The sequence below is a fragment of the Pongo abelii genome, chromosome 7, assembly GCF_028885655.2.
Source record: "Pongo abelii isolate AG06213 chromosome 7, NHGRI_mPonAbe1-v2.0_pri, whole genome shotgun sequence".
Taxonomy (NCBI): Eukaryota; Metazoa; Chordata; class Mammalia; order Primates; family Hominidae; genus Pongo; species Pongo abelii.
In genome coordinates this window covers 146,499,449-146,526,201 of record NC_071992.2, presented here as the reverse complement: position 1 = coordinate 146,526,201, position 26,753 = coordinate 146,499,449, and the positions used below count along the sequence as shown (strand labels likewise).

The 26,753-nt window shown below is 41.6% G+C and overlaps 1 protein-coding gene across 18 annotated transcripts in view; it reads left to right on the top strand.

Moving 5' to 3' along the window:
• The window catches only part of ASAP1 (ArfGAP with SH3 domain, ankyrin repeat and PH domain 1), a 389,931-nt gene that overhangs the window by 296,880 nt on the left and 66,298 nt on the right, over positions 1 to 26,753 (top strand). For all 18 annotated transcript variants that reach the window (XM_024251018.3, XM_024251022.3, XM_063726810.1 and 15 more), the window contains 5 exons: positions 9,110 to 9,197; positions 11,816 to 11,864; positions 17,678 to 17,841; positions 19,680 to 19,813; positions 21,681 to 21,772. In XM_024251018.3, the coding sequence (XP_024106786.3) occupies positions 9,110 to 9,197; positions 11,816 to 11,864; positions 17,678 to 17,841; positions 19,680 to 19,813; positions 21,681 to 21,772 (527 nt within the window). The remainder of the gene's footprint in view (positions 1 to 9,109; positions 9,198 to 11,815; positions 11,865 to 17,677; positions 17,842 to 19,679; positions 19,814 to 21,680; positions 21,773 to 26,753) is intronic.

The following is a 26,753-nucleotide window of genomic DNA, read 5'->3' as shown; positions in this document are numbered from 1 at the left end:
CAGCTGTGATGTTACCTCCTGCCCACATTCCTAATATAAGAAATAATAGATTTCTTAAAAATGTTTTAGGCCAGGTGCATTGGCTCTCACCTGTAATCCCAGCACTTTGGGAGTCTGAGGCTTAAGTCCAGGACTTCGAGACCAGCCTGGGCTATGTGGCAAAACCCCATCTCTACAAAAAAAAAAAAAAAACACAAAACTTAGCCAGGTGTGGTGGCACATGCCTGTTGTACCAGCTCCTTGGGAGGCTCAGGCAGGAGAATCACTGAAGCCCATGTGGCAGAGGTTGCAATGAGCTGAGATCACACCACCGTACCCCACCCGGGGCGACAGAATGAGACCCCATCTCAAAAAAAAAAAAAAAAAAGTTTTACTTCAACCTAATGTTCTGTTGTTAACAACTGTGACCTTAAGGCTGAGTTAACCTTTTGGTGCCTTATTTTCCACATCTGTCAAATAGTAATAATAGTGGTACTTAGTTGTAGGGTGGTTACGAGAATTAAGTGAGCAAGTATATGTAAAACACATGGCATGGAGCCCAGCATGAGTAAATGCTGTGTTCTCATCAACATGATGATGCCCTCGCTTTAAAGACTGCCCTTTCTGCGTGAGGCTAATAAAAGCCTCAAACACATTTTGTCTCAGCCATTCACGAGGTCATGAGTTCAAGAACAGCCTGGCCAACATGGTGAAACCCCGTCTCTACTAAAAGTACAAAAAAGTAGCCGGGTGTGGTGGCGCGTGCCTGAAATCCCAGCTACTTGGGAGGCTGAGGCAGGAGAATCGCTTGAACCCAGGAGGCAGAGGTTGCAGTAAGCCAAGATCGCACCACTGTACTCCAGCCTGGACAACAGAGCGAGACTCCATCTAAAAAAAAGAAAAAAACATATGCCATAGCTCAGATGTTTTACTATCAAATTAATGCATTTTATACAAATATTCCAAGTCTGAAGGTTTTTGTTTTATGTACCCTTTTTGGATAGCATGACATAAAGTGGCTACTGTAATTAATAGGAAATGTGAATTTAAAAATTCTTCCTGTATTGGCCCAAACTCTATATACTATCAAATAGTAGGTACTCAATACATATTTGCAGAAATGCCTGCATGGATGACTATCTAGCACATTCATTGGATGCAGTAACATCAGCCCCACGTCTTAGCAGGAGCCCCAGTAAGCTCTTTTTTTCTATTTGCATTGTAGCATTGATTGTTTAATGTTGATTTGAGTGGAACATCCTCTCAAAAGTAAGGTAACCAATTCCTTGCTGCAATAAAAAAACATTTTCTTGGAGATCTCCATTTTCAGATATTTCTTTCTCACATATACATACATTCTGCCAACTGGAAATGAGTCCCTTTATTAAAATGATTGGGAGATGCAGTGATAAATGTTTGACAAAAAAATTAATAAAATGGTTGGGAGGGTTAAGGGAATTCAGTCATCTACTCTAGAATGAATTACTTCAGTTAGATAATCGCTACTTATCTTTTTCCCTGTCTGAAGGATCACACAGGGGATGTGAGAGCTTTAGTTGTGGCCACAGAGTAAGAAGTTTGGAGTTTGGAATGTGCATCTGGAGGGAAAATGAGGGAACTGGCCATTTAAGGGCAGTAAGAACCAGAAAAGGCAAAACAGTAAAGCTGTATTTTGACTGACTTTGTAAGTTTTCCAAGGGCTTGGCTTGACAGGGAAACAGTGTGATAAGTGAGAAGAGATTTGTTCAGAATTCAGCTTTGCCTTTTACTTTTTGTAAAACAGGTTAGTTTACTTCACCTTCCTGATCCTTGGTTACCTCATTTATGAAATGGGTTTGGGAACAGTCCCTAACTCATAGAGTCATTGCAAAAAATAAATAATAGAATTCATATAACGTATCTGGCAGTTTAGGTACTCAGTTTTTTTAAAAATTGTTACCTTTTATCTGTTTGGAAGGCCAAAAGCCAATAGTCTTGATTGCTAAAATTCTGGAGATAAGATCTCTCTGCAGTGGTAAGTGTTCAGCATGTACCTTAATTTCTTACCAGGGTTGTGGTTATTGATTTTATGCCAAAAATATATGTCCCTGTAGGGCACAGCAGGTGTCTAAAAAAATATGTATTGAATGAAAACTTCGAAATGACCATAATGGTCTGAGCAGCTCTGTTTTCAGACACTAGCATAGGAAGTGAAGAGAGCTTTGTCATTTTATTTTTACCTCTTTCCACGTGTCCGCCTCATCCTGGCTGGGTCAGGCCTATTTTCCAGGTAATTAATGATGTTCACTTCTTGTTTGTAAAGCAGAGCAATTCAGTAAGATGATGGGAGGAAATAATTTCACTTCTGGGTACTAATTCCAGTAGCAGCTGTTTTCTGCTAACTGAGAAATATGTCTGTGCTAACAACTTTACACATCCAGCAAAAACACTGGAACCATGGGGCACACTAAGCTGTCTAAAGACAAATGTGTGGTGTTTATTTTCTTTTAGGAAACACAGAAACATTAATTGGAATTGACTCATTCTGTTTCTGCATGCATTTCTACTTACATATTTGATGATTTTCCTAGCTAAACAGCCACTTTCTATTATGTCAGAGGGATATCTTCATCACTTCTCTTCATGAAATGTACCCAGAGCTTCCCTGATTGAAACATTTTCAAAAATCAAAAACTTGAATAGGTTTGCCTTTTGTCTGAGGGTGTGTAGGAGAGGGGTGTGTAAAATGAAGGCATCTGTGTATATTGTTAATTGGGAAAAACAGTTTACAAAATAGTATATACAAGTTGAACCACCATATGTCAAAAAAAAAAAAAAACAGACATCTCACACACACATCTTGGTAAAATTAAGGTATTAACAGTGATTATTGCTGCATGTGAAAGTGAGATTCTAACAACTAATGTTTGGTTTCTTCTTTGTACTATCTCTGTCTCATTTTCTTCTATGAATGTGTTTTATTTTAATGAGAAGTAAAACCTATAAAAGGACAAGTCTCAGAGTTTGAAGGAACAGAGTTGTAGAATCGTCAGTTTTGAAAAGTGTCATAACTATATTTAGAGAAGCTCTTGTAGCTTTTGAAATAGATGCTGCTCAAGAGAGCCTTCAGGAACAATGTGTTCCTCCACTCACCATTCAAATTCCTGCACTGAATAATTCACATACTAGGTAATGGTTACTTGTGGAATGATGCATTAAAAGTCTCCTTTTCTAGCTGTCTTAATCCTCTGGCCACCAGCACCACTACCGTACATAGCTCTAATTCAGGCCCCCCTCATTTCATTGCTCACCTTCCTTACTCTCTCAGCCTCTCTCTGCCTCCTCTACCTTTCCCACCAACCCCCCACCCTCACCCCACCGTGAAATAGAGATCTAACTGGTCACTCTGCTTTCTCCAGTAGATTGCCAGAGTCATGGATAGGAATGTGAGTTTCTTAGTGTCACATGCAGAGTCTCCCTTCCTGTGTGCTCAGTGTCACCTCCTGCAGCTTGTCCCCTCCTATGCCCCAGGCCTTTGGACCTGCTTGTCACACTTCCCAGTTTGTCCGTGTTCCCTCCTCCAAGTCCTCTCTGAAGGTTGAGGCTGCCTGTGTGGAACCTTGCCTACATCTTTGGTGCACACCCTTGAGCTCAGGTCCCTGGGCTTCCTGGGCCCCCATACGTAATCAAGTCTGTTTCCACAGATGTTTAATGGCATGGACCGTGTGTTTTTCAGATGTGCTTGGAATGTGGTAGAGGCTTAATAAATATATGACGAATGAGTAAGTAGGAATTTCAAAGTGGCTTCTAAAATTTCTCTTTTCCTCAATTATGAAAGTAAGTACTTAGAGGAGAGTCAGATAACCCAAGAAGATATTAAAATAGAAATTAATCTTTGGAGCTTTTGCTTCATTGACCTCTAACCCTTACTGTAATCAGGAGGAAATGTTCTTGTGTGCTGGGCATCCAGCTGTTATTCCCTGAGCTATATCAGATTACTTTCTTTCCAGGCTGGACTGCAGAGTGACCGCAGAAGAGAAGGAGTGGGGGCTCTGACCCATCCAAACCATTTTCTTACCGGGAGAGCTAAGGAATGCTACTTAACCTTTCTGTGCCTTCATTTCTTCACTTAGTAAAAGAAACTAAAGACTTCCCTCACAGGTAGTACATGAGATAGTATATGACATAAGATGCCTGGAATGTAGTCATTAATTTAGTAAATATTTATTGAGGGCTGGGCACGGTGGTACCTGGCTATAATCCCAGCACTTTGAGAGGCTGAGGCAGGAGGATCGGTTGAGGCCGGGAGTTTAAGATCAGCCTGGGCAACAAAGCAAGATCCCATCTTTACAAAAATTTAAAAAATTAGTCAAGCATGGTGAGGCATGCCTGTAGTCCCAGCTACTTGGCAGGCTAAGGCAGGAGGATGCCTTGAGCCCAGGAGTTCAAGGCTGCAGTGAGCCATGATTGCACCACTGCATTCCAGCCTGGGCAACAGAGTGAAATCCTGTCTCTAAAAAATACATATTTTTTAAATTAGCCTCGTGTGGTGGCATGCGCATATAGTACCAGTTACTAGGAAGGCTAAGGTAGGACAATCACTTCAGCCTGGGAGGTCAAGGCTGCCATGAGCCATGGTCTTGCTAGTACCTGATGTGTGCCAAGCACATTTTAATGAGAAAAATGTGTGTGTCCTTAGTGAGAAGCAAATAAGGAGTGTTAAGAGCCAGAAAGAAAATACAACAGGGTGTACAAAAATGGAACATCATGGGGAGGTGGTCAGGCCAGGTACCGCCCCCTCTGAGGAGGTGCTGATTGATGAGAGTCCTGCAGGGAGTGAGCAGGGAGCTCTCCGAGGGCCTGCAGGAGTGTGTGAGCAGCAGGAGGGACCAGTGCCCCTCCTCAGCCAAAGGAACAACTCAGAGTGACAGGAGCTGAGTGCAAGAAGGGGCCTGCGGTTGGTGCCTGGAGGTCATGGCGCAGATGTGTGTTTATTCTGAGCAGGATGGGAATCAACAGCAAGGACTCAATAGATAAATAGACGTTTCCAGAGTTTCTCTTCTGTTTTGTTTTCTTTTTTCTCTCCTGTACTTAAACAATTTGAAAGCATTTCCTAAACTGTTCCACTGTGGTGTAGCCCAGAGTAAATCATTTAGTTTTACTTTAATTGTAGTCTGCTGAAATCCCAGGAAAGATTATACAGTCTCCAATCAATATACCTATAAATTAGTACTAAATGTCAAGAAAGTGCTTTGAAATTTTGGAAAGTTACACAAACATCTGAAGTTACAATTATTACTGTAGTGATTTCCGTGCTTCAAATGCTTTGGTTTTTGGACTTCTGTGGAACATAACACTCCCCTCTCGTATTCATGGGCTCAGCCCTGGGTATGTCAGCTGCTTAGACAGTCAAAACTTATGCGTACTTGGCTCCTCAAAGTCACATTTGGGATGATGGCCATTTGTCAAGTGCCTCACCGGCAGCTCAGTTTGGAGAAGAGCACTATGTGTAGGCAAGATGTGCCTGTGTCAAATGCGGTTCATGTTAATGTAGCAAAAGTCAGTCTGGTAGATTTGACAAACTTCTAAGAGAATAAACATCATACGTCATCACCACTGAAGTTGTGGGTCAATCATGGAATGACTTACACCATATAAATTTTTTATTAGCAAAATACTTTGAAATAGTGCGTGCTTAGAAATGAGAGGTAAGGAGGGTGGGAGGAGGGAAAGGAGCAGAAAAGATTAACTATTGGGTACTTGTCCTAATACCTGGGTGATAAAATAATACGTACAACAAACCCCTGTGACACATGTTTACCTACATAATAAACATTTCACATGTACCCCCAAACGAAAAGAAAGAAAGAAATGATAGCTGAGACCTGAGGCCAGCATGGTGCCTCACGCCTGTAATCCCAGCTGAGGCAGACAGATCACTTGAGCTCAAGAGTTTAAGAGCAGCCTAGGCAACATGGAGAGACTGTCTCCGCTAAAAATACCAAAAATATAATAATAATAACCAGGCATGATGGTGTGCGTCCATAGTCCCAGCTACTTGGGAGGCTGAGGTGGGAGGATCACTTGAGCCTAGGAGGTTGAGACTGCAGTAATCTATGATCACCCCACTGCACTCTAGCCTGGCCGACAAAGCGAGACCCTATCTCAAAAAAAACAAAAAGGAGAAAGAAAAAGAAAGAAATGAGAGGTAAATGGTGCTGTTTAACTTGCCTGAATGCAGTTAATACTCAGCTGAGTGTATGGTTGTTTGTTTTTTGTTTTTTTTTTAAGATTTGTATCTACTCTTGGTTGTACCTGTTGGTAAGATTGTTCAGAAACACCGGAGAAATCTAGATTTTGGGAGAATTAAAAAATAAAGTTAACCTTCTGTCACATTCAAATGTGAATAGTGTCTAAAAATTACTATATTTTTATTTTTTTGAGATGGTGTCTTGCTCTGTCACCCTGTTGCCCAGGCTAGAGTGCAGTGGTGTGACTTTGGCTTACAGCAGCCTCCACCTGTCAGGCTCAAGTGATTCTCCTGCCTTAGCCTCCTGAGTAGCTGAGATTACAGGCATGCGCCGTCATGCTTAGCTAAGTTTTGTATTTTCAGTAGAGACGACGGGATTTCGCCACGTTGGCCAGGCTGGTTTTGAACCCCAGGCCTCAGGTGATCCGCCTGCCTCAGCCTCCCAAAGTGCTGGGATTACAGGCGTGAGCCACCACGCCTGGTCAGCCTAAAAATTATTAAATTTTTCAAAGGCAGTCCTTCTCTACTTAAGAAACCTGAAACCTCTTATTATGCATAATCAACTTAAGCTTGGGAAGTTCTTCCTTATTTCTGGCCCAAATCTTCTACAATTGGAGTGTATTTCTTTTCATCTGAGCTAATGGAAAACAGCTGCCCAACCTTCCCAATAACAACCTTCATATACTTGAAGATGGTCATTCAGTCACCCCCTAGCTTTCCCTCCTCTGTACTAAGTAATGCCTTTAACTCATCTTCAGAGTTTCCATTTTCCACCCTTTTAATCATCTCTTCATCTCCCCAAGCTTTTCTGCATCCTTCTTTAAATGTGGTTTCCAAATTGGAACATAATATCGTAGCAAGAGTTGTTCTCACCATTAACTGGGTCGCTGCCTTTTCAGGTGGTCATAGCCATTGTCATTTATATGAGAAAGTCAGCAATTTTATCAGCATCCAAAAAGATGAGATGTAGAACTAACAGTTCTTTTTACAGTGAGCTAAGCCTGCTTCGTGGCTACAGATTCTGATTTTGGAGTCTGAGGCTGTTAGCAACCCAAACACTTCAGCGGGGTTTTTTGTTTTTTTTTTTTTTTTTTTTTTTTTGAGATAGAGTTTCACTCTTGTTGCCCAGGCTGGAGTGCAGTGGCGAGATCTCGGCTCAGTGCAACCTCCACCTCCCAAGTTGAAGCGATTCTCCTGCCTCAGCCTCCTGAGTAGCTGAGATTACAGGCACCCGACACCACACCCGGCTAATTTTGTATTTTTAGTAGAGACAGGGTTTCTCCATGTTGGTCAGGCGGGTCTCGAACTCCCGACCTCAGGTGATCCACCCACCTCAGCCTTTCAAAGTGCTGGGATTACAGGCATGAGCCACCTCGTCTGGCTCTTCAGCTGTTTTCTAAGAAAAACTTGCAGGCCCACAAGCTCCTGCCTCCCCTTCTAGGTTTGGTGACAAGTTCTGGAGTACAGGAATCTTCCCAAGCACTGTTTCCCCTTTGGCAAAATTCTCTTGTACTTGACTTCTGGTTCCATTTCTAAATCAAAGGTACATGCATTGAACATGGAATCCCCTGGGGTCTCTCACTTCCTCCCCCAAAGCACTTTGCTTTGGAACAGATAGATATGGGACAAAGGGCATTGTTTTCTATGTCTAATCTCATTGAAATCATAGAGGGAGAAAGATCTTGAAAAATGGTCCAGAGAGCACAGGAAGATAAATAGAAATTGTTTAATGCCTATTATTTAGAAGAAGAGGTGGCAGTGTGTCATTGAAGGTGTCTTGATTGTATGCCATCTCTGTTGTTTCAGGCTTACTGATGTGACTTGTCTCTAACTCCCTCCCCCTCTCTTTTCCCTGAAAATTTTAATTCCTCAGCTGGAGATGCACCTGGTACTAGGATTTTCAGAACCACAGCTCTCAATTGAAACAGGGTTATAGGTCCAATTAAAGAGTTCCATTGCTTATTTCTCCAGGCTTCTCGTGTTCGAGCGCAGCGCAGCCCAGGCACTCAAACATTTCATTCCTTGGTCAGCTTCTGCAGGAAGGAGGGATCCTAGTATCAGCCATTGTCCAGCATGTGACCTTGAACATGGGCAGGCAGGAGAGTGTTTTGACCAGTGTGAATATGTGGTGAGACTTCCTAAGTTAGCGTGACTATCTAGATACTATAGGGTCTGTTTTATATGTGTGACCAAGAGATTTGCTGATAAGTTATATGAAATCCTTATCAAATTTTCTCTCTCCAGATATTGGGGTTCATTAAGCATTGCCTCACAGCTAGTAATTGTCATTGTACTTCTGAGAGAAGTAATGTAAATTTTGCATCACAACCAAAATTTGTTGAATCCATGGATACCTGGGAGATCAATTTGGGGATGATTGATTACTGGGGTCATTTTGAATGAATAAATGAAATATAGCTCAGCTACATTTCATAGTAAGATACAGCATTAAAAGTGCCAACTGTTGGTGCTTAGTTATGTGTAGGTTCCAGAAAGGTGCATTTCCATGGACCATGCCCACTGTTCATTGGAAGTGAGGTGGATTATTTTTTTATTCTCTTCTGAAAAATCACCAGGATATTTATGCACAGTTTAAAGACATTTAGTAGGACACCTAATTTTTTTTCCGTCTTTAATGAGATTCAGAATTCAAGTGGGATAAATAAAACTTTACTAAACTTACCAGCTTATATTTGAGGGCAGAAACCTACAGATCAACAGATCTGTCTTCTTGCAGCAAACTTGGAACAATGCTCAGCTGTCTGTTTCTTCTTTGCTGGAAATGTATTTTTGTACCACTGAGCAGGCCTTATGAACTGCATACCTGCCCTGCAAGGCACTGAACCTGCAGACAAGAGAGTGGAGCTGCATTTAACTTCTCCATTTTCTCTTTTCTTCCAGTCTAACAGGCAACCAGCTAAGTTGAACCTTCTCACCTGCCAAGTAAAACCTAATGCCGAAGACAAAAAATCTTTTGACCTGATATCACGTGAGTCCTTTTTCTCTCTCTGAGTTGGTTATTGTGGCTTCTGACACCTGCACATTTCCATTCTCCAGGTCAGCAGCTTTTCCAAGCAGGGCTCCTCAGAGTTGGCATTGGAACAGTTTCTTGTTATTCCTGCATGTGCTGCTCTAGGAAGATGCCCCAGGTGTCTTAATTTCCACTGAGCCCACCTGCAGTTGACAAGGCATAGCAGTGTCAGATCTGACCAGCAATGGAATAGAATCTAGAATTTGTACGTTGAACTAGACCAATGCTTGACTGTGAGTACACAGCTTTATCCCCTTGGAGAGATGTTTCTTAGTATATTCCCATTTCTGTCTTAGATCTACTGAATTATAGTTGTTGGTATGAGGCCCAGACATAGTTTAAAAAAAAAAAAAAAAAAGCCGCTAGGTGATTTTAATGTGCACCTGTGGTTAAGAAGCACAGATGTAGACTTGGGAATGCAGATGTGCCACTATATCTGTACAACGAATTTGCCCAGAGTTATATCCCTGCAAAATCTAGCTCTTAAAGGAAAAATCATTTCCTTGCTTCCAAGCAGAACTGCCTTCAGCCTCCATGAATTGATGGCACTGCACCCTGCCACTCTTCTACTCCATGTTTCAGAGTTTGCTTTTCTCGTGTGATGAGAGAGCGTAATGAGCTACCCACCCTACGGCCAGTTATAGCCTGTGCCCTCACAGTGTGTAAAGAGTTGGGGGGAGATGTTCCTTTAGGCTAGCTACCTGTGCTTGTACTGATTCCCATGGGTGTGCTTACGGACCCACACTGTAGCTGAGAGGACTCCTCTTTGTAAAGAGAGGATGACGGTGCCAGTGAAGTGACTCTCATGAATATCCTGAAATCCTGCAACACTAATCTTAAGTATCCTTCCTTCTCTATCACAGCCCAGCAAGGCAGACCCACAGCCAAAGTGGATGATCTATGTATAGAAGCACAGAAATATTTTCTTGCCCTTTGAAACCCTTCTGATGCAGTTGTGTGAATAGTCCTGACCCAAAAGATAGAATCAGTCATGAGGCTCTTTAGGGGTAGTTGAAACTGTATTCTGCAGCATCTGTATGAAGTTTAGATTCCCTGTGATTTTCATGACCAAGAGATTTCTTGAGTTATTGATGAGAAAGAAATACGAAAATTTGGAATTATTTCATGACTTCAAAAAGCCAAGAACCCCTAGTTATGAGAATCTATAGGTTATTAATAATAGTTGGCAGTTATAGAGCATCTATTACGTGCCAGGTGCCTTATATACATTATTGCTAATCCTCATGAAAGCCCTATCAGTTTTCCATTTTACAGAAGAAAAAACTGAGACTCCAAGAGGTTCAGTGACCTACAGAAGGTCACACAGCAATAAAGCAGAGATTCAACCAAAGCTCTCAGGCACTGCCACCCATGGCATGTTCTTTTTTGTTTTGTTTTGTTTTGGGGTTTTTTGTTTGTTTGTTTGTTTGTTTTGAGGCAGGGTCTCACTCTGTCACCCAGACTGCAGTGCAATGGTTCAGTCGCAGCTCACTGCAGCCTCAACCTCCTGGGCTCAAGTGATCCTCCTGCTTCAGCCTCCCAAGTAGCTGGGACCACAGGTGCATGCCACCACATCTGGCTAATTTTTAATTTTTTTGTAGAGGCAGGGTCTCTGTATGTTGCTGAAGCTGGTCTCGAACTCCTAGGCTTAAGCAATCCTCCTGCCTCAACCTCCCAAAGTGTTAGGATTACAGCCATGAGCTGTAATATTAAGCATGGTGTGTTCTTTGACATACACATTGTCTCTCTCTCCAAGGGAGACGAAGGGTGTGATTGCCTAGCCTAGAGTAGTCACACAGGAAGTGCTCAGGATATGTTAGTTTGACCTGAATATATTGAGAAAGAGCTTCCCTCATGTACACCCAGCCCAAAGTATCCAAGTTAGGTCACTCCTTCCCACTCCTTCCCTTACATGGATAGCAGAGATTGAGCCTTTCTTCCTGCAACCTGATTCAACCAGAGAGCAGCCCCAACATCTGGGGCATAGTATGTCTAGTGTTGGGGGTGTTGGGGCTACCCCATGGTTAAGTCTCAGAACAAATGGGGAACAGTAAATGAATCATTTCTGAAAAGGAGATTTTAAAAAAAAAAACAACACAGTAACAGTTGAATTGAAAATGAAACAGAAAATACTGGATTAGCTGGCACTCTCCAGTTGGTTATGGAAATCCATTTGGATCAAATAAGACCTTCCCCTCTCCTCACTGTTTATTCAAAAGCAATGCCAGATGTATGCATGGTATTTGTGGTTATTTTATTGTATTCTTGTTGCATTTAAGAAGAATAATCTTGACAGAATGAATCATGTAGCTGTTTTATTGCTGTGTGACCTTGTGTAAGTCACTGAACCTCTTGGAGCCTCAGTTTTTTGGTCTGTAAAATGAGAAACAGATAGAGCTTTTGTGAAGATTAGCAATAATATCCACAAGGCACCTGGTACATAATGGTGTAAAACTAAAATAATATTAAAATTCTACTTTTACTGGTTTTCCTCCCAGGAACTGAAATCTGTGTTGTACCTGAAAGTACCCTGCTTTCTAAGGTTTCACTTATTTTTCTTTTTTTTTTTATTTTAGATAATAGAACATATCACTTTCAGGCGGAAGATGAGCAGGATTATGTAGCGTAAGTAGTTTTGAAATAAAGGTGCAATGCCTTGGATTGAAAAAGCACCTCTCTGTTTACAATATACATTAACATTTTCTTTTCATTTGTAAGAACCTCACTTGGTGGCTCCATGCTTCTTTCTCGCCTGTGGGCCATCACATGTTGCTCTTCTCTCTGTCTGTGGTTCTCCCTCTTGTCTACTCAATAAGCTCTGGTACCTCCTGCAAGATTCTGCTCAAGCCTCACCCTCTCTGGGGTTATAGCTCCCTACTCTTTGCCCGCGGCCTCTTCATAACCTTCTGTGATCCTGTGGTGCATGTCTGCAGCCCTTTAGAGACCAAGAGCTTTTCGAGGGCAAGGACCATGCCTTATGCATCTTTTAATCACATTCCTTGCCCTCGGGAGGGATCTTTGCTCAGTTTTTGGTGGCCAAAAATATCAGCCAGCTTACCTGGACACTTGACCGTTATTGTAAGAGGAGCAGATGAGCCAGGCCCTGAAGGAAGGAAACTGGCATGTGCCTTTCACTGGGGTGAACAGAATCAATAAAAGGGAGCTTGATAAAGTGGAAAGGAACAGGTTGATATCACATACTCCTGGGTTGGAGTTTTGCACTCACCTGACCAGGTATGCAACCTTAGATAGTCCCTAGCCCCTTTTTTAAAACGCTAGCCCTGGTCCTGAGCTGTCTTTATTCCCTCTTCTTTCCTGTAGCCTGTCTAGACTGAAAAAGGCAGTGTGTGACTATTATAAATCTCAGCTGCTTGGGAGAGGGATATTTTTGTTAAAATGGGCAATTATTGTTCACTTTTTTTTTTATTATTTCTAATGAGTACTTGGGATAATTTGGACCAAGTTTTATAAACTGTCAAACTTCCTGTCCCATCAGTGGCACAGAATACATGCTATGTTCCTCTCTTATTTCTGGAGAGACACAGAATTCTGCTCATACCCTTTTTGCCTTACACTCACTTCTTTTCTCTCTCCCACTCACTTACTTTTGCTATTGCTAACACACACAATCTTCTCTGGGGAATTTTACTCTTTTCCCATTTCAAAGGAGAAATGATAAAGGATCAGAAAGAGAAGAGAACATGGGTAGAAAAGATACAGAGGTGGGAGGAACAGGGTGGGGAAAGAAAACTGAGAGAGAAGGTAGAAAGACAAAGGAAAAGGAGGAGAAGGGTCTAATTAGCTATTCATTATTTGAATATTTAATAATGCCAGCTGTATGCCAAGACTGTGCAAAGCCTTGAGAATACAACATTAAATTAGATGGAGCCCCTGCCCTGAAGGAACTGCATCTCTACTGCAGGAGGCTGTCAGTATGACATGGTGCAGGTGCTAAGTGTAAGGACAGAGGAGGCCATGTGCTGGAGGAATAGACTCGGGGCACACACCCTCATGGCTTCCACACCATGGAAGTGGAAGATAAGCCTGAGCTGGCTCATGAACATAGGGGAAGGTTGTAAATACTCTATGCTCCAGGCAGGAGGCTCTGATGGCACAGAAACAGGAGGATGGAATAGGAAGGAAGTGATTGATGACTTGGTGTTATGGGTATAGTGTTGGTAGACTGAAAGGTGACTAGAAGTCAATGAGGAAGAAGTCAGAGGCCTCGCCCTCCACGCACAGATTCAGAGAGGTACTATTTATAATAAAAATGGGTAATAGTTATTGAGATGTTACGTGCTAAATGCACTTCATGTCTTACTAATCCTCACAACCCCAGAAAGTAGGGACTTTTGTCCCTAGTTTCCAGATGAGGAAACAGTGGCACAATGTGCCCATGGTAACAGTCCTAGTAAGCTAGGATTTGAACCCGACAGAATTCCACAGTCACCTTGGAATATTGTTTCTCCTTCTCCGATTTCATTCTCTCCTCCTCATTTCCCTTTCTCAAAACCCTAAGTGAAACACAGGTGTGTAATTTGGGTGAGGCAGGGAACACAACCACTTTCTGTTTGTTCCCTTATGACTCAAACTCAGGCCTTCAATATTTTATTTACTCTTAGGACTTACAGGTAATTCAGTCCCAGTTTTGTTAAGAGATTGGTTTCCTGCCCATGAGACTTAACATTTTTCAGTAAAAGAATTACATGGCCCATCCTGAAGTTGTGCATTTTGCACTTTGCAGTTTTGTTTTGTTTTTGAGACAAGGTCTCACTCTGTCACACATGCTGGAGTGCAGTAGCGTGATTATAGCTCACTTGCAGCCTCAGTCCTCAGTCTCCCAGGCTCAGGTGATCCTCCTGTCTCAGCCTTGCAAGTAGCTAGTGCTACAAGCATGCATCACCACGCCCAGCTAATTTTCGTTTCTTTTTTTTTTTTCAGTAGCCATGAGGTCTTGCTGTTGTTACCCAGGCTGGCCTCAAACTCCTGAGCTCAAGCCATCCTCCCACCTCGACCCCACAAAGTGCTGGGATTACAGGCATGAGCTACAGTGCCCAGCCTGCATTCTCTCTGGGTGCTGGTGGTGAGAGGGGAACTTTGTTTTGAGTGCTGTAGGAGGTAATGGCAGTCCACAAAGAAAGCACATGCCCCAGAGGGAAGCCTTAGTTCTTCACTTACCTCCAGGTTACATAGAGGCAGTTTCACTGCATCATTGAGTTTATTTTTCATATGAAAGTGTTCGATGAAATTGAATGAAAAAATTTCTTCTCATTGAGGAAAATTCACAGAGAGCAGATGCATGTTAGACTCATTTGGCTTCTTGTCCAGGCTCTGCTGGCTAGTGGCTTTTTTTTTTTCCCCCCAGAGTCTCGCTCTGTTGCCCAGGCTGGAGTGCAGTGGCGCGATCTCGGCTCACTGCAACCTATGCCTCCCGGGTTCAAGCAATTCTGCTGCCTCAGCCTCGCGAGTACCTGGAACTAGAGGCGCGTGCCACCATGCCTGGCTAATGTCTTTGTATTTTTAGTAGAGATGGGGTTTCACCATGTTAGCCAGGATGGTCTCTCTCGATCTCCTGACCTCGTGATTTGCCCACCTCGGCCTCCCAAAGTGCTGGGCTTACAGGCATGAGCGTGGCTTTTTTTTTAAAAACCGAGATCTCTCTCTATGTTGCCCAGGCTGGACTTGAACTCCTAGGCTAGAGCAATCTTCCCGCTTCGGCCTCCCCAGTAGCTGGGACTACATACATGCACTATGGTGGTTAGTGGCTTTTTAACCTTAGGCAGATCATCTGGATTCAGTCTTCTCATCAGTAAGATGGGATTATGTACCTCGATTGCAGATTTTGAGAGGATAAGATATGTAAAGCCCTTAGCACAGTGCCAAGTTATTTTTTATCTTATAAAACTCAAAGCGACTTTTAAAGTATTAAAATACAATTATGCATTCTTTATGCTTTTGAGTATGCTTGTTACTTGAAAATAATTTAAAAGTTAAAGAATGTCACAAATGATCACTGTGAGTCTTAGTCCTTTTGAAATTTAGCCATTTCATTCCACCAAATTTGAATTATTTTCTCTAGAAAATTATCCTTTAAATATACTTTTTCTGATTATCATGACAAACTTCTTTATTTATTTGTCATGAGCTCCTGAGTAAAGAGGCAAATGGAAGGAACTCTGAAAAAGTGAGTCAACAAAAGTGTCTTCTTATCCTCATCTGGTCTGACACAATCCAGCCTAGGACCTTAGGCAAGTCATATAACTTCAGTTTCCTCATCTATAAAGTATTATAAACCCTAACTTAGAGGCATATTAGAAGATCCTACAGGTTGAGTATCCCTTATTTGAAATGCTTGGGACCACAACTTTTTTGGATTTCAGATTTGAGGTGTTCAATCTATATGTTAAAAATTGTAAGTATTTGGTGCATAGTAGATACTGGCCAATATTAGCCAAATGCTAGAATGCCTGAGGAAAGCAAAATAGAGGCTTTGCAGTCAAGTGAAAAATCCAGTAACATCAGTGCCGCTGATAAAATGCAGTAATCAGTCTTGTTGAACCCAGGTTCTTCATTTGTTTTTAACAAAACAGTTTCTAGTTTCTAATTTCAGACTAACTGATATAAAAAATACTGTTTTAATCTTCTGAAAGGTATAAAATCCCCCCATTCCTTCTGCATATGAATTCCTAGACTGTTGGTTTTGAAATGTTCAGTTTTCTGCATCACAGTAGTAGTTAAGCTGTGTATGTGCGTTTCTCCCAACATACTGAAGGTGAGCGCCACCTAGAGTCAAAGGTGTGACTTGCATTGTTCACATACTCCAAAAACATAATTTGGTTTTTAATTCTTATGCTGTCCCTATTGCTTATTCAAAGTCTTTTGTATAGTGCTTTGTTTCATATCCATTTCATTCAACGATATACAAAAAAATGAGAGACTCAGTTCTGAACCTCTGTATTGTCTGTTGAGAATAAACATTAGCTGTCTATACAGTAACTAAAAAAATTAACACTGGTTTGGAAATGTTTTTTATTTTCTTTTTGAGAAATAAATCTGGCTTTTTTCTCATTCATGAAAGTAATACAAGTTCATTATAGTTTTAAAAAATTATAGAAAGGCACAAAGTCGAGCAATTCCTCTATCAGTTGTTTTCTATAGAAAATCACTCAGACAACCGCTATTGACATATTGGTGAAATTCCTTTTAGCCTTTAATACATACATATATTTAAATTTGGGATTATATCATTATATTAGCCCGTTCTCACACTGCTATAAAGTTAAATACCCTAGACTGGGTAATTTATAAAGGAAAGAAGTTTAATTGACTCACAGTTCCACGTGGCTGGGGAGGCCTCAGGAGACTTACAATTATGGTGGAAGGGCAGCAAACATGTCTTTCTTCACATGGCAGCAGGAGAGAGAAGTGTGTGGAGCAAAGAGGGAAGAGCCCGTTATAAAACCATCAGATCTGAACTCACTCACTACCATGAGAACAGCATGGGGGAAACCGCCACCTTGATCCAATCACCTCCCACACGGGTCTCTCCCCAGACATGTGGGGATTATGGGGATTACAATTCAAGATGAGATTTGGGTGAGGACGCATATCCAAACCATATCAATCATATAATAGGTTTTTTTGTTGTTGATTTCACAAAACACTATATTACGAGCATTTATCCAATGTCACCCAAAAATTATTTGAAAATGTACACTTTCATGCCTGCTTAACTGTTCTACTTTGTGGTTATTTCAGGCCTTATTAATCAACTCCCTGTTGTTGGATTTTTAGGTTATTTTAGTAGCAAAGGGTTATTTTGTTTGGGACATACGGTAGTCATACTGTACATAAGTAAATAATCTGCAGTCTTCATTTAATATTATAAATGTCATCATGTTTTCATGTTAATATGCCTTTTTCATAAGTATAAATTTTTATGGCTGCTAATGAAATATCCCTTCATTTTCACTGTTAAGTGTTCCCACTGACATGGACTTGCAGAAAATACATACCTTTTTCTAAACTCCTTTTCCTGGCCCCTCTCCATTTCTCATCATTTCTTTCTCATCCTTGCATTGGATGGGTCCCTCATTGAGTTCTCTCCATTCCAACATTCCCTTTATTCAATATGCCCACACGGAAATGCAGTCTCCTTGTATATTCGTTCAAGTCCTCAGTTATATTGATTTTTTACTTTACTCATCTGCTCCTCTCCTCTCTCTCATTTTCCACTGTGTGTCACTTTCCATTCTTTAACTCTCACCTTCCTTCCAAGTTTGATTTCTTTGTTTTTCCTCACTTTATTGCTATTTTGGAAGGGGGCTTCTCTTTTGGAATTACTTGACAAAAGTAGATTTTTTTTTGCAGTGGCAAAAAAAAAAAAAAATGGCCATGCTCTTATAAAGGCTTTTTTCCTCTTATGTTTTTACCAACAGATGGATATCAGTATTGACAAATAGCAAAGAAGAGGCCCTAACCATGGCCTTCCGTGGAGAGCAGAGTGCGGGAGAGAACAGCCTGGAAGACCTGACAAAAGCCATTATTGAGGATGTCCAGCGGCTCCCAGGGAATGACATTTGCTGCGATTGTGGCTCATCAGGTTTTTGTCCCCATATTTGAACAAGCTTTTACAACATCCTTTCTCTTCCTGTAGAATATAAAATGATCTAGTTATTGAAAAACCTTAACCCCTATGGACACACTCACATACACAAACAAAACATGTATTCCCAACGTGATTTTTCCTACCGCTGAGCTGCTTTTACCTATGCTGTTTTCTGTAGCTGGAAAGCCCCCTCTTGCTCTCCTAGATGTCACTGCCAAAATACTACCTTTCCTATAAGGTTCAGGTATATAAGCACCGTGGACATTATGGAGAGAGTAGGGGGCATGGAGTCCACATTTTGTATCACTGTCCACCACTCCCAGCCTGGACAATCTCACACTGAGTCCCTTTAGTATTCTGATTTGTAGTTTCCTTATCCTAAAAAATGGGTCAGTAAACCTCTTGCTATGGCACGGTGGCTCACACCTGTAATCCTAGCACTTTGGGAGGCTGAGGCGGGCAGATCACTTGAGGTCAGGAGTTCGAGACCAGCCTGGCCAACGTGGTGAAACCCCATCTCTATTAAAAATACAAAAACTAGCTGGGCGAGGTGGCGGGCACCTGTAATCCCAGCTACTTGGGAGGATAAGGCAGAAGAATCATTTGAACCTGGGAGGCAGAGGTTGCAGTGAGCCAAGATTGCACCATTGCACTCTAGCCTGGGCGACAGAGCGAGACTGTCTCAAAAAAAAAGAAAAAAAAAATGGTGCATGTGAAATCAACTGACATGTGGTACATGATTTTCGTTCCTTCCTACTCAGCCACACCTTCCCTAACCTCTATATCACATTGAAGTCGCCTTCTCCCAAACTTTTATTTTCAAATAACACTATATTACCAGTGTATTGGCAACAGCTAACACTGAGTGTTCCCACTGTACTAAGAATCATGCTAGGTGTTTTGCTTATCTCAGTGAATCCTTGCAGAACCCCTGTGAGCAAGATCCCAATATTCTCATTTTACAGATGAGGAAACTGGGACTCAGAGAGGTTGAATCACTTGCATAAGGTCACACAGCTAGTAAGAGTCAGAACAAGGATGCAAACCTGGTATTCTTAAGCACTATGATATACTTTTTTTGCTGTTTTACTTGTGAAACTGGATTTTCTACACAAGAAGCCATAAGCACCTCAGAGAAGTCTCAGATTTTCTGCCATTATTGTGTACATGTGTGATAGTGACACACATAGTGTCAGGAAATGGCAAGCAGGTAGTAAAATCTCAAGCATTGACCAGTCAGGAAGAAGCTTGACCCAGAGAGAGAAACCTGAAGATTTGGCTAACATGGAAGTAATCGTTCCCATTGTTCTAGGGCTATTGGAGGTTGTAGAAAAAAGGCCTTAGGTCACTGAAAGAAACATTTGGTGTTCAATATTTACAGCTGTCTTATTATAAGAAGTGCTCATGGGGAGGCCATGACCAAGAACTGTTGAGGTTAATGTTAGTTGCAACTTGGAGGTGAATGGTGGCTATGGAATCCACTCCCCTGTGAGCAGTACTTAATAGGTCTTCAATCCATCACTGTCAGAGGTGATACTGGCAGTGAGGGAACATCTCTCACAGGCCTAGAGGTGTTGCATAGGATCTCTTAAGAAAAGCCTTTCTCACTTTTTCACAAGGATAAAGTGCTTAATTTTGTTTTCAATTCAGTATCAAAGGGAAACTTTTATGGTAGCCCCTAGGCTAAACCTCAAGAGTCCATTTCTTCCATTTAAGTCTTTCCTTCATAGTTCTTAACAATTTGTACTACTATTGTTTTAGCTTCCTCTGTAGTTGGCACACTGAAATTAGATGTCTTTTTTGTTTCATTGTCTTCAAAATTCTTTCCACAGAACCCACCTGGCTTTCAACCAACTTGGGTATTTTGACCTGTATAGAATGTTCTGGCATCCATAGGGAAATGGGGGTTCATATTTCTCGCATTCAGTCTTTGGAACTAGACAAATTAGGAACTTCTGAACTCTTGGTAAGTAGTGACCTGTACTTGGGAAGAATGATATTATTGTCATGAGTAATTTTAATATATTGTTTTGGATTTTCTTTGTGTGTCTGCTGAGTACAAAGAATTATAATTCCTGAATTTTGTGAGTTTGCATAGAGGTTTAAAATGTAACTTCTGTGGTGTGTAAAGTTGACTTTCTATTTCCTGTTTGAAGAAAGGATGAATCATACATGTCTATAAGTAGCTCAGTGAAATTGGTTCTTTTCTTTTGGGATGGGCTTCTTCAAAACTACATTTTTCTTTATGAATTAGTTTTCATATAACTCGTGGAAATAGCAGTTAAACTCAAACGTTCACATTACCTCATGGCTTCTGTTGTAAATAATGACTAAAGAGTTTATCTCAATTTTATTTTTATTATTTCTAAGGTTGTAAAAGTACACATGAATTACGAGTGGCTTGTTAACTATTGTCATAAAACCAGCTACTCTCGAACCATAACTTCTTTAGGTAGTAAGGGAAGAAATTGTGAGAAGTTGTGGTGCTTAGCTTCTTAATCCAAAAAGGGGTTATGTACACTTAAACTTGTTTTCCTTTAACCTCTGCCCTTCCCATCATGAGTCACCCAGATTTGGAGTTGTCATCAGGTCCCAGTTGCTCCCCGAGATATACCAAAATACAGAAGGAGAGCCTACTTGGCATCCCCCAAGTAGGATGCCTACTGGACAGATGCCCTGTTTTGCATAATTTTAACACCTGGTGCACTGTGAGAGAGTCTTTGTACTAAGAGTGAAATTTTTAAAATAAAGTATGACTTCTCAGACAGGAGGCTCACCCTTGAGCAGAACCTGAGTGAACCTGGGCTCAAAAAAAAAGCTGAAAGTCTAGCTTATCATTAGCCTTACCCAAAAAGGGCAGTTAGTGACCCAGCCAGCAGCCCTGGCCATCTGAGCATTCACTAAGCAATTGTGATCTGTCTTGTGTTCTATCCCCAATACAAGACATTCCTTCTAATTTAGAAAGTAGGAAGTTACCATGCTGATACTCGGCTCCCTATCCCTGAAGTTCACTTCAGGATTGTAGAGAAAAGACACAGACCTAATACCTGTAACACATTCTTCTTTAGTGCAGAAATGATGTCCCTCATCTCCTTGACCTGTATTAATTAAACCCAGTTTTACAACAAGAAAGAAGAAAGTCCAAATCCTAAATGTTTGCCATGCAATAAACCCAAGATTTTTTCCCTCAAAGACATGGTTGCATGTATGTTTCTTAAACCTTGCATCCCAAAATTACATAAAATGATTAGAGGCCCTTCAGAACAAATTTTCTTAGAATGCTCTTGAACCCAGGAGCAAAATGGTTCCTGGGTCCTCTGCTGCCTGCAGCATCTTAATCTGTACCCAAATATAAAGTAATCCTATGTCCTTTTCTGTCCTGGGAGTAAATTTGTTCAATATAAAAAGGAAAGGTGATGGTGGTTGAAAAGCTATTGCTGTTTATTAAAAGTTTAACCTAGACTCACATATGGAGCCTGCTCTCTGTAATCTCATATAGTTTGTATGTGTGTAGGACCAGATTCTGTTCTAGCATTTATCACATATTTGTAGACATGATTGATTTCCTTGTCAATGGCCCCACTAGACTATGAGCACCTATGGAAAGGGAACATAGTTTACCCATCTCTGTATTTCCAGCACTTAGTTGGGTGCTTGGCACATAGTAGATGCTCAGTAAATATTTGTTGACCAGATGGACGGTGGTTTGTATTCTAAGTCAAATGAGGGAAAATATATATTTATAAATCTCAAAAGCAAATAATAGGAGACTTTTAACTAGTAGCAAAGAGTTTGCTATATTGTGGTTTGTTTGTTTGTTTTTTCTGTTACAGCTGGCCAAGAATGTAGGAAACAATAGTTTTAATGATATTATGGAAGCAAATTTACCCAGCCCCTCACCAAAACCCACCCCTTCAAGTGATATGTAAGTATTTCTGATATATTGAACTTTTTTTTAACCGTTCTATAATTGTTTTTCTACCCTCCCAAAAAACTTCTTAGTTTTTTTTTTTGGCTGGGTGCAGTGGCTCACACCTGTAATCCCAGCACTTTGGGAGGCTGAGGCAAACGGATCACGAGGTCAGGAGATTGAGACCATCCTGGCTAACACGGTGAAACCTGTCTCTATTAAAAATTTTTAAAAAATTAGCCGGGCGTGGTGGCAGGCACTTGTAGTCCCAGCTACTTGGGAGGCTGAGGCAGGAGAATGGCATGAACCCGGGAGGCGGAGCTTGCAGAGAGCCAAGATCGCACCCCTGCACTCCAGCCTGGGCAACAGTGCAAGACTCCATCTCAAAAAAAAAAAAAAAGTCTTTAGTTTTTTACAGTGTTTGTTTGTTTGTTTGTTTTCCAGAGCAAACCCCATTGTCAGGGGAAAGCAGAACAAAGAAAAGTGTTTAGAAATGTATTTCCAGGATGCACAGATTCTTTTCACCCTCACCTTCCCCTAGGTAGCTGCAGCTGAGCACCTGCTCTGTGAAGCACAGATTGTCATGGGGGCAGTTCTCTCAAAAACATGGTATACTGTGATGAGTAAGAGACATTCAAAGACAATGGGAGATTCCTATTAGCCTGGCAAGAATCCAAATGCTTAAAAACCCACTCAGTAAGACTGTGGGGAAACTGACATTCTGTCTCATAATATTGCCAGTGGGCATACAAAATGGTACACTATGAAAAACAAATTAACCATATTTACCAAAATTATAAATGTACCCTTTGACTCGGCAGTCCCACTCCTGGGAATTTATTCCTATTCTGTAATACAAAAAGATTAGGAACAAAACAAGTATCCATCTGTAGGCATCTGACGAAATACTCTATGGTAGAGCCACACAACAGAACACTATGCAGATGAAAAAAAAAAAAGCACAAATTACACTGAAAGGTTTTTCAAAAGTTAATTTGATCAAAAAACTACCATGAACAAATAAGACCTAAGTTTTACTTTACCAACTTGGTAACAGCAAGTGCTCAAGCACATACACAGTGCAGTCTTGCCCACACCAGCATTTTTTAAATGTTTGCGTGACCCAAACCTTGAAGGCACGGCTGCCAGATGAATGTCATAACGACATGGATTTTTATGTCCTGTTTCTCATGTGGGAAGCAGCATCAGCGCCACCTGGTCAGCTTTGTACCTCATCTAGTCATTTGGCCTCTGTAAGACTTTCGCCTTCAAAATGTCTGTTATTCTCCAGTATCTCTAATGTAGTGGTTAAGGTCATAGATTTTGAAGCCAGAGTGCTGGAATTCATATTATAGCTCTGCCACTTCCTAAACTGTGTGACCTTGGACAAGTAACTTTAATTGTCTCTGCTTTCGTTTCCTCATCCAGAACATATATCTACCTCATAGGGTTGTGGTGACAATTAAGGGGCTTGAATAAAAAGTGCTTGGAGCAGCATTTGGTCTATAGTTAGTGCTGTGTAAGTATCTGTTATTATTATTATTGGTCTGTAGTAAGTGCTGTGTAAGTATTTACTACTACTATTATTACTTCCTTGTTTGGCCAGTGACCCAGAAGCATAGAGTGAACCTCTCGTAACATGCAGTTTGATCACTCATTTAGTTGTTGATCAAATCCTTATGAGGCAGCTTCCCTACTTCAGGCACTCTTGTAGGTGCTGAAGATACAGTAGCAAACAAGACAGAGTTTCTGTCCTGCTTACATTCTGAGGAGATGAAAACACAGGAAATTAAAAAGTCAGTCATACAATTACACATTGTATTAGGTGTTATGAAGAAATTACAACAAGAGGAGGTGTTGAAGTGTGTGGGGAATGTGGAGGGGGTATTTTTTTCAAGTTGAAGTTGGGGAAAGTGCAGAATTGAGGGGCATAAAGCCCCGCTCCCTGGGGGAAGCAGCCAGGCAGCTGGAACAGTCATTGTGGGTGCCCCAAGGGGCAGTAAGGCATATTTGAGCTATGTCATGAAGGAAGATGTGGCGGGAGAGAACTGAGCAAGAGGGAGATGCGGGGGAATGCTGGGCAAGATGGAGATGGAGCCAGATCATGTAGGTCAAGGACTGCCTGGGGATTTGATTGTAAGTGTGATTGAGAGGTTTTAAACAGGAGTGGCATGATCTGAGTTATTTTCTAAATTGAGCATATGTTCTTTTTTTTTTTTTTGAGATGGAATTTCACTCTCATTGCCTAGGCTGGAGTGCAGTGATGCAATCTTGGCTCACTGCAACCTCTCCCTCCCGGGTTCAAGTGATTCTCCTGTCACAGCCTCCCGAGTAGCTGGGATTACAGGCATGCGCCACTATGCCCGACTAGTTTTTTGTATTTTTAGTAGAGAAGGAGTTTCTCCATGTTGATCAGGCTGGTCTCAAACTCCCGACCTCAGGTGATTTGCCCACCTCGGCCTCCCAGTGTGCTGGGATTACAGGCATGAGCCACTGCACCCAGCCTCTTAAACTGATCATATGATATTGGTTCTCAACCAAGGGTGACTTTGCCCCCAGAGGATACTTGGCAATGTCTGGAGATACTCAGTTGCCATGACTTGGTCAGGTGCTACTGGCACCCAGTGGGTAGAGGTCAGGGATGGTGCTAAACATCCTACAATGCATAGGACAGCTGTCAAGAGAAAAGAATTTACCCAGCCCCAAATGTCAGTAGAGCTGAGGTTGAGAAACCCAGCTGTAGCTGATGTGTGAAGGACAGACTTGCGGGGAGTGTGGCGGGGCCTGGGTGCCTATGGAAACAGACAGAGGAGAAGCTGTTAGAATAGATCCACTGAGCACTGAAGGTAAACTGGACAAAGGTGGTAGCAATGAATATAATGAAATGTGGTTGACTTTCCAATATATTTTGAAGGGAGAGCCAACAGGATTTGCTAGTCAGTTTTCATATGAGATGTTTAAGACTCAGTCAAGATGACACCTAAGGTTTTACATCTAGGTAAATAGATAGTAGCATTAACAAAAACGGAGCAGATAAAGAGAGGACTGGGTTTAAGGGGACAGAGGAGAAAAGTCTTTATCAGCCATAGGACTAGAATTCTAGTGTCCAGATTTCCAGACAAATCTATTTTCCACTCTCCCTATTACTCCAGTGTCAGAAAACGTTAAATTGCCAGGGGACCATGGGCTGAGTGCCCATAAAAAGTTGAAGGCATTGTGCCTAGTAAGAGGCCAGTTACTTCCTATGGCCACAGAATTAGAGACCTAAGGGTAGAGGTGATTTTCAAGGTGATCATGTGATACCTGAGCACCCTCTGCATCATTGCTTCCACATAATTGCGTGGCATCTGCGTGATATTTCCAGTGACAGGAAGCCACCTGCAGACATTCCTGAAACGCAGATGAATGCATGGAAACAGTAATCTAAGACCTACCTCCCGGCAACTTTGCATCTTTAAGCCTAGTTCTGGCCTCCCGGATAATAATGGGAAGGAAGCTTTCAAATGAACCCCTAACATGTGCATCCCTCTTTGTTCCTTACCCATAATCTTGCTTCCTTGGAAGGCAGCTATGATTACTAACATTTTACAGGTAAGGAAACTGAGATTCGGTGAGAACTTGATTTACCCTGGGTCACATAGTTAGCACGTGGTCTCAGACTTGAATCGAGCCATTTAATTTTTAAATCTGCTCTATCCATCAGCACAGCAGCTGCCTTTCACACTTTATATAAGACACATGCAGCAGAGGCCTCAGAAGCCAGGCTTGGGCCGTTCTTTTGGTTACTGGAAGTCCTCTAATTCATCAGGCTCTTGCCATCCTAAAAGGACTTTGACCTAAGCATAAGGGACACCCATGAGCATAAGATTTTGGTTATTTAGTAGAATCAGTTGGTCTCTTCTCAACTGCACAGGGTTGAAAAAAGACCAGAGGCTGTGTGCCATCATCAACCAGCTCAACTGTTTTTACTGCCAACCCAGAATGAAAGAAAAAGGTACCAGCACAGTGTTAAACTGTGTTGCCTGACTGTGGGGTGTTGGAAACAGTAGCAGCTTCCACAGGTGGAATGCATATTTTTGAGCAAGAAAGTTTATGTCCTTTGTGTTAGAGCCCTCTCAGAAGGAAGAAAACACTTCTTAGGCACTGTATATCCTTTAATTCAAAATATACCAATGTCTTATCCCAATTTTCAGGTTTAAAAAAAAAACCTGAAGCTCATGACGATTAAGCAGTTTCCTATGGTCACACAGCTGGGATGCTGTAGAACTAAGATTTAATCCAAAGTTCATTTACTGTCTTTATTAATTAGCTCATGTAACTGGGAAATTCAAGGGGTGGATTCAGGTACAGCTGGATCCAGGCAGTCAGACAGCATCACATGGACCCTAGCGCTCTTTCCCTGACTCCTACCTCTCCTTTCCTCTGAGCTGACTTCCATTTTAGTCTTTCCCCAGAGGTGGTCAAGGCGACCATTAGGCCACTTAGGTCATATACTCACCCCTGTGGCTGGGAGGTGAGTTCAGTCCCACCAGAAACACTTGAACTGAAGTAAAGAAGGTGATTCCTCAAGAGAAGGAAAAAGTACCACACCCTTTCAGACTTTGGGCATGTTATCCATGTGGTCTCCTGCTGCCATACTGAACCTGTGCAGGAAAGACAGCTCATCTTCACCCCTTTGGAGCTCAATGCCTACCCTGGGGGAGTAGCTTCAGTGACATCCTTTCTGAGCCTTAGTTTCCTCACCTATAAAATAGAGAGTTATGGCCGGGTGCAGTGGCTCACGCCTGTAATCCCAACACTTTGGGAGGCCAAGGCAGGAGAATTGCTTGAGCTCAGGAGTTCAAGACCAGCCTGGGCAACATAGTGAGACCTCATCCTTTTAAAAATTTTACAAAATAAAATTAAAAATAGGGAGTTATATCAGACGACTAAAATCCTTTCCATGAAACTCTGAAAACTTTTAATTGGTCTTTCAGAATGTGTTTAACTTCTTAAA